This window comes from Medicago truncatula, chromosome 1 (genome assembly GCF_003473485.1).
Source record: "Medicago truncatula cultivar Jemalong A17 chromosome 1, MtrunA17r5.0-ANR, whole genome shotgun sequence".
NCBI lineage: Eukaryota > Viridiplantae > Streptophyta > Magnoliopsida > Fabales > Fabaceae > Medicago > Medicago truncatula.
In genome coordinates, this window is record NC_053042.1 from 16,925,951 (window position 1) to 16,938,563 (window position 12,613).

General features: G+C 32.3%; 1 protein-coding gene across 1 annotated transcript; it reads left to right on the forward strand.

Moving 5' to 3' along the window:
- The first annotated feature begins 11,120 nt into the window (after positions 1-11,120).
- On the forward strand, positions 11,121-11,498 carry LOC25483013 (60S acidic ribosomal protein P0). Its single transcript, XM_039833391.1, has one exon. The coding sequence runs from the start codon at positions 11,172-11,174 to the stop codon at positions 11,415-11,417; it is 246 nt and encodes an 81-aa protein (XP_039689325.1). The 5' UTR covers positions 11,121-11,171; the 3' UTR covers positions 11,418-11,498.
- The last annotated feature ends 1,115 nt before the right edge of the window (positions 11,499-12,613 follow it).

Genomic DNA, 12,613 nt, shown 5'->3' on the forward strand with positions numbered 1-12,613 from the left:
TTGTATACGTATAATCGATATTTATATTTGACACACTTTCAATTTCACATTTATTTATTTATTCATTTATTTTTGTAGAACTCAATTTAATTTACTTATAGAAATGCATCAATTTTTCTCTTGAGCAGTGTGAGGGTTTGAATTGTAATTTATTTAAATAATCTTAGATATTTCTTTGTCTGATTTTTTTTTTTTTTTTTGTGTGTGATAGTATGATTAATCGAGTGTATATGATTAGGGTTATGAACTATTTTTCATTTTCAATTTACAGAATTTTGTTAAATGATATTTTTATTGTTTAAACCATAATTTCAAAAATCGAACCAAACCTGATAGTTTAAAATCGTAAATGGACTCATATTTGATTTTGTATTTATGCGATTTAACTGCATTTTTATTCATATTAAGACTGGTTTGTGAATTTTAGATTTAAGACTAGTTGTATAGATTCAATTTGGCATCAACCTTAGATTTAAGACGGGAAGCATAGAAGAAGAGACCATCTTTTTTGCACGTGTGTGTTGACATCTTTACTGTGGTACTGAACATTTAATTTAATTGGGTGGGAACATGAATGATTTTGCACGTTACAATTCTTTCCCTCTTTGATTATTTTTCTGTCTTCTTTGAATGCCAAGTGATCTGTTCGATGAGGATGGATGAGATGTAACAGTGGCGGAAAATGTTTCGGTACGGTGATGACGAGTCTTCACTATGGAACGAAAGGTGTCTGAAGGCACGTTAGCACTTCAACGTTCAAGTCAATAAAGGAATTGAGAAAGAGTGATCCTCGCGCCGAGGCGTGCTTGGATGCGATGCGGTGCACTAGAGTTGGCATGTTCCTTCAGGCGCAAAGCCTTAACACAGTGCAAGTTTGGGCCACGTGTCAACGTGAGATTGGTCTTCTGATTGGTCCAGAACACCAAGCATCAGAAAGGTTGAATGCTTTCTTCCTAAAAAACTAATGCATATAACCTATATTATGAGTGATTGGGAGATGTGTAATGGGGTAATTTTTGACGCATGAGAAGTTTTAGTTATAGTTTGCAACGGTTTGAAAAAATTGAAAGGCGCGTAATGGAGTTATTTTCTCCAAAAAAAAAAGAACGATAGAGAAAGTGGTTGATGATATTAAAGTCACACATCTTAGAAGTGGGTTCTCGCTAGTAAGAAAGGGATGCCTTGTTTATATTATGCGTGACCTCCAAACCCTCTTTCGGTTTGTTTTTTTAGCTTCGTTTCATATTGTTTTCGATGAGGTCGAGTACTCCTTATACATTTTCTATTCTTGTTAATATAATTCATTTTACCGTTTAAAAAAAAAACTATACTATGAATATTATAGAATAAATCTTTTTGTATATTTTCTGTTTTGAAGTGAGACATCGTTCGTTCTCCCACCCTAAATTTTTCTTGTAAAAAATGTCAATATTAATAAAGAAATGCATTGGTATCATTACGATTATACAATTAATATTGATTAAAGTATGTAATAAAAAATGTATAAAATTAACAATATCTCATCGAATGTAAGAGTTAAAAATTATTGTTATTCAAGAATTCAAATGCGTTCTTTGAATGTGTAGTTGTATATAATTGAAATTTGTGGCAGTGAAGTTGACAGGTCTTGTGTCCATTTGGAATGGAATTGAAATCATGTTTTGATGGTGAATTATTTTTAATTTGAGCTCTATAATATGCTGTGAGTATTGAGTGGTTGCAAAATTTATAGGACGTACCACTGAATTATTATTATTATTAATTTGAGCTCCATAGTTGAGAGTGGTTGCAAAATTAATGTAGGACCACTATATGAAGAAATCGAGTTTCGTTCCGTCACATACTATCCGATTGAAATCAAACAATTCATGGTTTAAAGTTTATATATTGGGAAGAGGAAAATAAAGTTAAAGTTGAAAAATTAATTTTTTAAAAATCTAAATAAGTTTTGTCCCTTGATTTCAATTGGACGATCACAAGTTATCTGAGACCGAGAGTATGACTGCATTAAATCTATAATTATTAGATCATTCAAATTCAATATTGAACATATTATCACATATATCATCCGATCACAATTATAAACAAATATCATTTTTTTAGATTCATGCAATAAATAGTGCATGGTCTATAATATAGATTATGTATATCTCTTAATCAATGAACCGTAATTTTTGAGTAGCACTTGCATCTGGCTTGTGCATTAGCCATTAACATCCCATGCGTTAGATTTGGTCAAACAAGTCCCATGTGGCATATGGTATTCAGAACAAGACTGATAGATACATGCAGAAAGGTGTCTATCACACGTGTGAAAAGGACAAAAGGGGACAATAACGTTAATGGAGCCTAGCTATCGGTATTACTAGTTTCTATCATCGCCCTCATAGGTCACAACGATGGATACCTTGAATTTGATATTATCATTATGAAATAATTTAATTATTATTGTAGTAATGTAAAATTTGGTGCTTAGTCGACTAGATATATGTGATCAACTAATTATTTGAAGCTTGCTTGATTTGTTGTTTGTTCAGCTGATAAGATGATATACAAGTTAACTTGTACCGTTCACAATGATTCTCTATTTGATCAACCGATCATACTGAGAAATAATAGATAATGTTTTTCAAGTGTAAGTTTCTAGACTACTCTAAAGAACGTTTAATGTTAAAGGGTAAACTACAATCTAAGATTACATGTAAAATGAAGAAAAACAATAAAGGAAAATAAAAAAGAGACGTAAAGACTTGTTTGATAAAATGTGTGTTGAATAATAATTTTTTCTAAACAAAGAGTGCAACTAGATATTGCTACTCAACATATTGAAGAAAATGAAATACAAAAAGAGAGGCGGGAAAAACCAAACCCTCTCAGAATGATGTAAACAAAAAATTACGCAACCCTAGTTTGTTCTTGACAAATTGCTCACGAAGTTCTAAGGGTACATCATTCCAAAAAGTATAATTTTGAAGGGATAGTCTCAATTTGCTAGACTATCTACACATTGACTACCTTCTATAAAAATATGAGATACAAAAAAGTTCATGTGTCGAATAGTTACTCCACCTTTTTCTTAGCCTCCAATACACTAAAGGCGTTGAAGAAAAAGCTAAAACGACTAACTTTGAGTATGTTTCCATCCATAGATTGAACAAATTTCTGTGATAGGCTTGCTTCATAGCTGTCGTGGCACCAACAAGTACAGGCTGGTAAGCAAATGAGCCTAAACGATGGAATTTTAAATTTCGACGGGGTAGAGTCATGTAAGAAGTCTCTTTTACGGATATCTTGTTCCTTGCTTTTTTCAGAGAAATCCGATCAATTAGCATGAAAACATGATTTTCGACAGGGACACTGGGGGAGAAGAGAAGCTAACAATGCACTAAAACACAAGGATGGGTGTTAGAATGGTTAGTATGATTTTTAAACTGATTATTCATGTCAAAAACAGGTTCAATCGTTATTATGATACAATTTGGATTGTATAATCCAATATATTTTCCATGAATTCTTGGCATAAGAGGGTGTATAGGGGGTTTCTGGATTTTATTATGATATGAAGCAAGAAGCATTTTTAGATTTTATAATCCAAAATCCCCCTATACATGCTTTGAAGTATGGTGTATATGGAGTGTTTGGATTATAAAATCTAAAGCACTTATGTTTTTGGATTTTACAATCTGAATTGGTGAAAAATGCAATCTTTCACCCAAAAAATAGAGGAAAAACCCGAATATCACAAAAGACCATTTTGAAGGGAAAAAAAGACATGTGAGAAGAGCATAAGATGAAAAAAGTAATAATCATATATATTAAAGTCGAGAGCTTGGACAAAATTATGTTGGGTTCAATGTAGTTGTCCCATATGAACTATGAATGATATAATTGTTGAGTTGAGATGTAGTGTCTCTCTTGCACATATATAAACATATATAATTAGGGTAAAAGAGTGTAAAATCTTGCATTACGTGAAAATATCAATTGTGACTAGTCATAATATTTAGAATCAAATAGTTAATTGAGAATCCAAGTATTAAAACAAATTGTTTTTCATATGTCTAAATTTTTATTTTTTTTGTCAAGTAGCCTAGTGGTTAGAGCTCACACAATTTAATTGTGGAGAAGTGGAGTGTCCGGGGTTCGAACCCCGGCTCCTGCATATAATATGCAATATCCCTACCAATTGAGCTAAGCTCACGGGGATTCATATGTCTAAATTTAATGGTGACTCATTTGATCTAATTGAGAATCCAAATATTAACACAAATCGTTTTTCATATATCTAAATTTAATTAATATAGTCACTCATGCGATCTTATCCAATTCAAGTGATTAATCTTTGTGGTTGCGCATAATACCTCATTCACCCAAACAAATTTATTTAGCATGGCTACTGCCAACGCTTCAAATGACCATCAACATCTTTTCCTACAACATCATACTTCTTTGAACTTTTCAAAAAAACAAAAAAAAAAACTATATGTCACTACCATTTCGCTATCATTGCAGCTACCATCACAATCAACACTATATCAGTGTGTTTTTGCTACAATTATTATCGTTCTTATGACTATACTATTGACGTTGCCATAACCACTACGACAACAAATAAAGTATATGTATCAAGGAAAGTGGAAAAATAAGAATAGAAGATTAAAAATTAAAAGCAGTCCTCTAAGTTGCTGTACAGTCAAAGACAATATCTTGTAGCACTAACTTTTCAAGACATGATGGTGTAGAGATTGATCCCATTTGAATGGTTAAACTGAAAGATCCGAAAAGAAATTAAAGTATACTGAAGGAATATTTCATTGCTCTTTTTTCTTATCGTTTGCCCATTTTATGTGCAAGCAAGCTATATTCTTTATTATATACATCAAATGAAACTAGTAATTTTTTGATGAGCAATCGGCTCTTTGATGTGAAATCCGCAAGCAAACGGTTCTATCGAAGTAGTAAAATATCGTTCCATAAGTTGTTGTAATTACCGATTTCCTTTCTAATTATGATTAGCTAAAAGGTTTAAAGTTTAGAAGTTTAACGAAGTGATTGATATAAAATTCAGATAATAAAAAGCGTCTCAGAGATTATTGGTTCATCCTAATGACAAATTACTCACAATCCAAACATATATTTTCCTCTTAAATTAAATCCGTTTATAAAGACAAGTTTCTCTAACGTATTTCCTGGTTCCTTTCAGAATCCATGAGTGTGTTTCAATAACAATCACACCTATTCTCATGGGCGAAACTTATTGCCTCAATACTTCACAAAACTATTTATTTGGGATGTTCCCATCAAGTTCTGTGTCGTCTTGTCTAATTTCATTTGTTCCAAAATCAAACTTCATCTTTCGATCATTCGTTTGATATTTGAGATGATGAAATAACAATTATTAAACTTCACCTTTCGGTCCTTCGTTTAATACTTGTTATTGAGTTTGAAAACAATGAAATTAGATTAGAAAATAGATTTAAATAAGATTAGGGTTCTAGGCTTGATTTGATATGAATTAAGTTATTAGACTCATCCAACAATCCAAAGACAAAGAGATCTATTCACTCATGTTCATCGTAGACAAAGAGGTTAAGGCGACGGAATAGAAAGACATTAAAGTAGATGGCTGAATGTAAAGTTGCAAAATTGTAAAGAGCAAGGAATTAAAGAACAAGAAAATAAAGCTTTGATCAATTTGATTCAATGGAAAACAACAGTCACAAATATTCCAAGTTTCAAAGATGATTTACAAGTCTGATTGCTCTCTCTCTATATAGCAAAAGCCAGCCTCTAGAAAAGGAAATAGTTCCACATTATAAGGCACTAAAATCGGTCATAAAAATAGCTCAAACCAGAACATAATTTTGCAGTAAATCAGCACAGAAATATGCACCAAATCATCACATAAATATGCACCAAATCAGCACATAAATATGCATCAAATCAGCACATAGATATGCATCTTAATCCATTCTTTTGCTCAAACATCATTTGTGATCTTGAAAATAAAACGAACAAATTGCAGTAAAATAGTTCTAAAAAGAAATTTAAACAAACATAGTTCTATTAAAATAAACACTTAAAAACCATCTAAATTACGACTTATCACTATTGCGTATAAAAAAAATTGAGAATGAACTCATCTTGTACGTGAGTTACATAGGTTTTTTGACCGATATTAGTCTCACTAGTAAGTGGCGACAAAAATTTCATACCAATAAAATGGTAATAAAAAAAATGTTTTTCTTTTTACATAAAAAAAAGAGTGGTTTTAATTGTTTACACTCATTTGAGGTTAATAAAATGTATTACATTTTGAAGAATGAACAGTCTTACATATTATAAACTATTTTTATGCTTATGTTAAAAGAATTGTATATTTTGTACAAGTTAAAAAAAATTATATTTAAGGAACCTATTATAGTTTTTTTTGCCAACACTACAAAAAGTTTTGGAATTGTTAGAATTGGTATGTGTTTCTAATACTTCTCCTTTTTGTTGTCGATCAGGAGCAGGTTACTTTCCATGGCACATGTGTGGATGGAACAATTGACTTCAAACTTAGGAACATCACATATGATAAGATATAATAATGAGATGGGACCAGAGATAAATACCAATTACCAACCAAAACAACAACAAGAAGTTTGAAATTAAAGGGAGAAAATTCCAAATGAAATCAACAAATTATGGATGAGTGAAGTCTAATATTCGGCGTAATTCAAAGATCATATTATTCTGCAATCTTTAATATTGTTGTCACTTTTAGACTAGCACAATAAGCTAATATTAAACGGTTCAAAATGTTTGATTAGTGTTTCTTTAATCAAATGTTGGATGTGACTGGATTCTAACCTTTGCAAATTTGTACATATCCGAAAGCAAGCTGTGGAAAGCGATCTTTAATTAAACTAATATAGTTAGAAGTGTTCAAAACCAAACTAACTCAATAGAAAAACTGCAAACTAAACAATCCAAATCGAAACTGCAAAAAACTGCACTTGGTTCGTATGAATTCGGATGGCTTTTGCACTGAACAGCGCAGTTCGGTTTAGTATGCGGTTTGCATCTCAGCAACCAAACCAAACCAAACCAAACCGCAAGAATAGTGAATATTACTTAAACATGTAATAGCCCAATTACATAGCCCAAGAATAATCTCTTTTGATTCGAATTTTTCATTGTTGCACCATCAGGTTCGATTCTAATTCCTTTCCATCTCTTTCAATTCATTTCCAGGGATCAATTTGTTTCCTTTTCTTCCAAATAATTTGTTTCATGCTTATGTTTCTTTTTCTTAATTTTACCTATTATGATATAAGTTTTATCTAATATTTTATCATATAAACAACAAAGTAAAATGTCCTATGTTTATTTTGTAACAAGTTGACAATATTAGAGTTAATGTCATATTTTTTTTATCTTGCGATAAACCGCACAAACCGAACCAATTCAAGCCGCATTGGTTTGGTTTGGTTTGGTTTGAATGACTTTTTAAAAATCAACCGAACCAAACCAAACGGCATGCTTTTTTATCTCGCAGTTTGGATGACTTTTATGCTCAAAACCGAACCAAACCGCACCGCGAACACCCCTAAATATAGTTATATAGTTTTTTATTGAAAGAATATATAGTTATAGTTATACAGTTGAAATCAATTAATTGAGTTCAAGCGATTAATGAGTACCATTAAAAGACGAATTGTTTACCAAAATCTGAGTTTGATTTATAAATTAAACAATTCTTCTTAACCAGATTTTAGTTACCTCTCATACGAACGTTTCATAAAAAAAAAATATCCACGGCAGATTATAAAAGAAAAAAAATTCAACTGTGAGCAATCCTTGTACAAATTAAACTTGTATGCATGGCGTGTTAATTGTGAAACTTGAGTTTGATTCAAGAATAAACAATTCTTTTTAAGCAGACTTTATTTACCTCTCGATCGAACTTCGGATTACTATGACCCCTTTTCATAATAACAAGAGGTTTAACAAACAAACAAAAGAATCCCACTGCATGAGTAAAAAAAAAAGGATTCATCTGCAAGCAATCCTAGTCTAAACTAAACTTGTATGTATGGCGTGTAAATTGTGTCGCTTTGTCCAACACTAGTGTGTTAACCCATGCCATGCACCGGTGATGAGCTATTATTTTTTGGTCTCTAAAAATATATTATTATTATTATTATTATTATTATTATTATTTTTGAAGAAGTTAAACTAACTATCCCAAGCCTATACCACTAGGCCAAGCGAAGTGGGTTTATTTATTATTATTATCATCAAGACGATAGTCTTTCAAATATTTTATGCTCCATATTGCTGCGAGTACACCCCCCTCATAGAAGGATGGTGTGAAAAGTGTTGTTAGTACAATGTATGATTGGGCCTCTTTATTGGGCCTTGGATTGCAAGTATACACTTTTGAGTATTCCAGAATAGGAAACTTGTTGTTCTGACATACAATACTTCTTAATAACACATGAAAATTCCTTAAATGCCCCCAACGATAATTAACTACCGTTGAGCATTCTGGAAGCAGTTAACTGCTGCTGGTGTCAACGGTAGTTAACTGCCGCTCATCTGTTATAAAAACGGAACAGACATAGGAGTTTCCAAAACTCCATTGTTGCGGATTGAAGTTCAAGAGGTGCCAAATTTCCCAATTGTTGCGGATTCAACGTCAATTACGCTCACAAAATCATGTAAGTTGTTACCATCCTATTACATTGCTATTTTGTGATTGATTTGTTAGTTTTTTTTGGTTAAATTCTCACATAATTTGGTTTTGTTGATTTTATGATTAGATGTTAGATTAGAGTTGAATATAATATTGTTGTATAATTGTTAGGTTTAGATATTGATTTTATGATAGTTTAGGTTTAGGTAAGAATTGTTAGAATTGATTAGGTTTAGGTTTAAGTTTTGATGATAGTTGATGGCATTGTTGTTTAGTTTAGGATTTGATCATCAATTTCTTTATGTAGATATGTCTCAGAATCATGTTCAGTTGAACAAAAAGGAGGGTGATGACAAGAAGAAAGCAAAATCGTTTATGACATGGCAAAGAATCGAATGTGATGGTTCCGTAAAAAAGAAGGATTTGAAGGTGCCGGTGTACAATTATTCTAGGCTGAGGAGGAGTGGGAGGACATGCTATTTTGATCCTCAACCAAAAGCAGGTGCCCCAAGGACTGTCGAGGACAACCCAATTGAGTTCAGTGACGAGGAAGATAATTGAATGTAACGGCTTGTAATGCCTAATTGTTTTGGATCTTTTTTTTATGTTTTTTATATGTCGCGCACATTTTGCTACATTTTCCTTGACATTATGGTGCTTTGAATAAAAACGTGTTTTGAATAATTTCGATTAAAGTCGCATTTTGAATAATTGCATGTTCGAATAAAGACTAATTAAATCTAACGTGAATTCGAATAATTAAAATTGCGTAATGAATAAATAAATTCGAAAAGTGAATAAATTAATTATTGTTCCATTCAAAATAACATGTATTATACAAAATCAACTATATATGTTATCACATCAAATTCCCTCATATAAGATGGGCCATCACATAAAGAATGAGGTGCATTCTGTGGCACTCATCTTATATCAAGGAATTCGATATCATAATTTATATAGCTGATTCTCAATAATACATGTTCCTAAAAATAGTCTATCATTACATTACATTACATTCGGGTTACACCTTTAAACTACAACAATTGTCTTACTTCTAAAATGGTAAATTCAAACTGGCTAAACACCAGGACTCAAACATTCACCCGAAAGTTTTATTATTCTATTCAAAAGATTAAATTCTTGTTAGGCTTGGTTTAAATGATGATATTCAAGTGTCAAAAGAATGAGGTGCATTCCTTGACACTTCAATACCTTCATCTAAACTAGCCTAAAATGAATTTAATCTTTTGAATGGAACAATAGAACTGCTGGGTGAAAAGTTTGGGAACTGGTGTTTAACAAGTTTGAATTTCCATTTCAGGGTAAGACAATTGTTGTAGTTGGAAGATGCATTCCATACCTAATCACGATCTTCTAGCGAAATCAGACTATTGATAATATCTTCAGTTGATCTCAGCAACGTTACACGCATATCAATCCATTAGAGCATGCTCTGCTCCCATAATATGCTCATCACATTTTCGTCGTTCGTTAATTCCACCCAACTTAATGATATTCTCTCCTCATCGAGCGTTGTACGTTTATATCGAACGTATTCCATCCTCCTTGTGTCTCCGGAGTTGACTCCTTGGTTGAATTCATTTAATTGATCCTTGAGATCTCTTAACGTTACACCAAGGCACCGAACATATCGGTCATTGCTTCAAATCTACACAATAAGAAATTAAAAACAATCAATGAAAAACTCAGTCAAACATTTCATCAAACACTTGGAGTGCAAATTATACATAAACCCTAAAAAATTTATAAAACTTGAAAAAAATATATAAATTTAAGCAATATAACTTCATTACAACAAATATTCATAATATTTGTTAATAACATTTCAGATCTATGACATAACTCTATTAAAATAAATAAATCAAAAATTAAAAATTAAACTACAAGTAAAATTATAAAAATATATACTAACTAAAAATTATAACAATAGCCTAAGTGATTACTTACTTGTGATTTAGTGAAATTTTTTTTTTGGATAATTTGGTAGAGTTTTTTTAGAGAGAGAGTGAAAGAAAATTGAAATTTTGAGAGAGAATGAGTGATGAAAGAGTGTCTCAAAGCTGGGTTCTGACTTAAATATGTAACTGCTGCCGGAATGCTCAACAGTAGTAAATTACCGCTGAGGGCATTTAAGGGATGTCCATGTGTTATTAGGAAGTATTGTATGTTAGAACATCAATTTTTCAAGAATAGAGAAAAAAAATTATTTGAACTAAACTTTTGTCCCTATAAATGTATTATATTTCGTGTTTAGTTTTTTTTTTTTTTTTTTTTGAGGCCGGGGTTTGAATCCTAGACCTTGCATATATTATGCATTGTTCCTACCAACCGAGCTAAACTCACGAGTACAGTGTTTAGTTCCTTTATAACAAAGAAGAACATATTTGCGTATGGAAAATCTTAAAGGACAAAAAACAAAAAATGGTATATTATCTCTTACCCAACACTTGCCGCTGCTCCTCATATGTTTGTCAATGCCTACAAGAACGTTCTTGCTTTTGCCGTTGCTACCGAATATTCTTTCCCTGAGGCAGACAAGGTTAAGGAGTACCTGAAGGACCCAAGTAAATTTGCTGTAGCTGTTGCTGCCCCAGCTGCTGCTGCATCTGGCGGTGCCCCTGCTGCCGCTGCCAAGGAGGAGGCTAAGAAGGAAGAGCCTGAAGAAGAGTCTGATGAAGACATTGGTTTCGGTCTATTTGGTGATGATTAGATTCTTTAGTTTTGCTATTAGTGGAGTTAAATTTTGCTTTATTAGATTTCATGAGATCATACTTGGTTCATTCTCAGAGTACACTGCTGTTTTTCCATTCCATGTTATATTTCGACTTTATCAAAAAAAATAGAAATAAAAAAAAATTGAATACCACTGTGCTCTCTCTCTCTATATATATATATATATATATATATATTTTGTTTAGTGAGTCATCGCCTATAACTCTAGTCTCTTCTCCTTAATCCATAAAAAATGAATGATTATTAACCCAAAATCACCCATCTAAATAGTTGAGAGAGAGAGACAGAGATTTATACGAGTTTCTCTCACAAACCGAGTAGTCTAGTCCCCTTGGACTTCCAAGAGATTTTCATTATAATCACTAAAGAATACAAATGTTCAAGCACACAAGCAAGATACTTCAAATGCTCAATCACACGAGAAAAAGACTTCCAATGCTCAAGCACAAAAACAAGAAACTTCTACAATCTAACTTAATCAAATAAAAAATTATTTGTGTTTTACACTTGATATACAATCAGAGGTGTAATCAAATACAAAATAGAGTTGAACTTGATGTTAAAATTTCTAAGATATAAAGTTTGTATGAAATTCTAAGTCCTACCTAACCCCTATATATACCCAGGTTTTAGCATTGAGACATGTATGACACTTCTTACCCACAACTCGCGACCTCTCCTCTTGAACCCCGCACTAACTTTGGCGTTGGAGCAAGTGCAGGTGCACAACCCCCCTCCGACTCACCGAGGGCTGACGATCAATACCAGCAAAGTCATCTTCTCACTGCAGCTCAACAGAACCAGTGTGACGGACAGACTGGCGGATCAACCCATGCAGGTGGCAGATCCAAGCAGCTCAACCATCTTATTTGGTCCAACTGGATCAGTATGTTTGAATACAAGACAAGTATTTTCTAGTTATCGGAACAATATTCCAATCAAGTAATGAACTTGAGTTTCATGATCTTAATAAGCTCATCTACAACAGATGATAAGATGAGATTTGACTCTAATGTATGTCATTAGCATTATTGTTTAGAACAAACAAGTGTGATTCACATTTCTTGAGTCCATCTCTATGGACTATTGGGCTTATTTGATTCACACACTAAAGACCAAATAAACAGCTTACTAATCGTGTCATGGCAAAGAAACCACCACTCGATAAAAACT

What these genes read in the sequence shown, in the direction of transcription:
- LOC25483013 (XM_039833391.1), top strand. Translation starts at nt 11,172, where the DNA reads ATGTTTGTCAATGCCTACAAGAACGTTCTTGCTTTTGCCGTTGCTACC.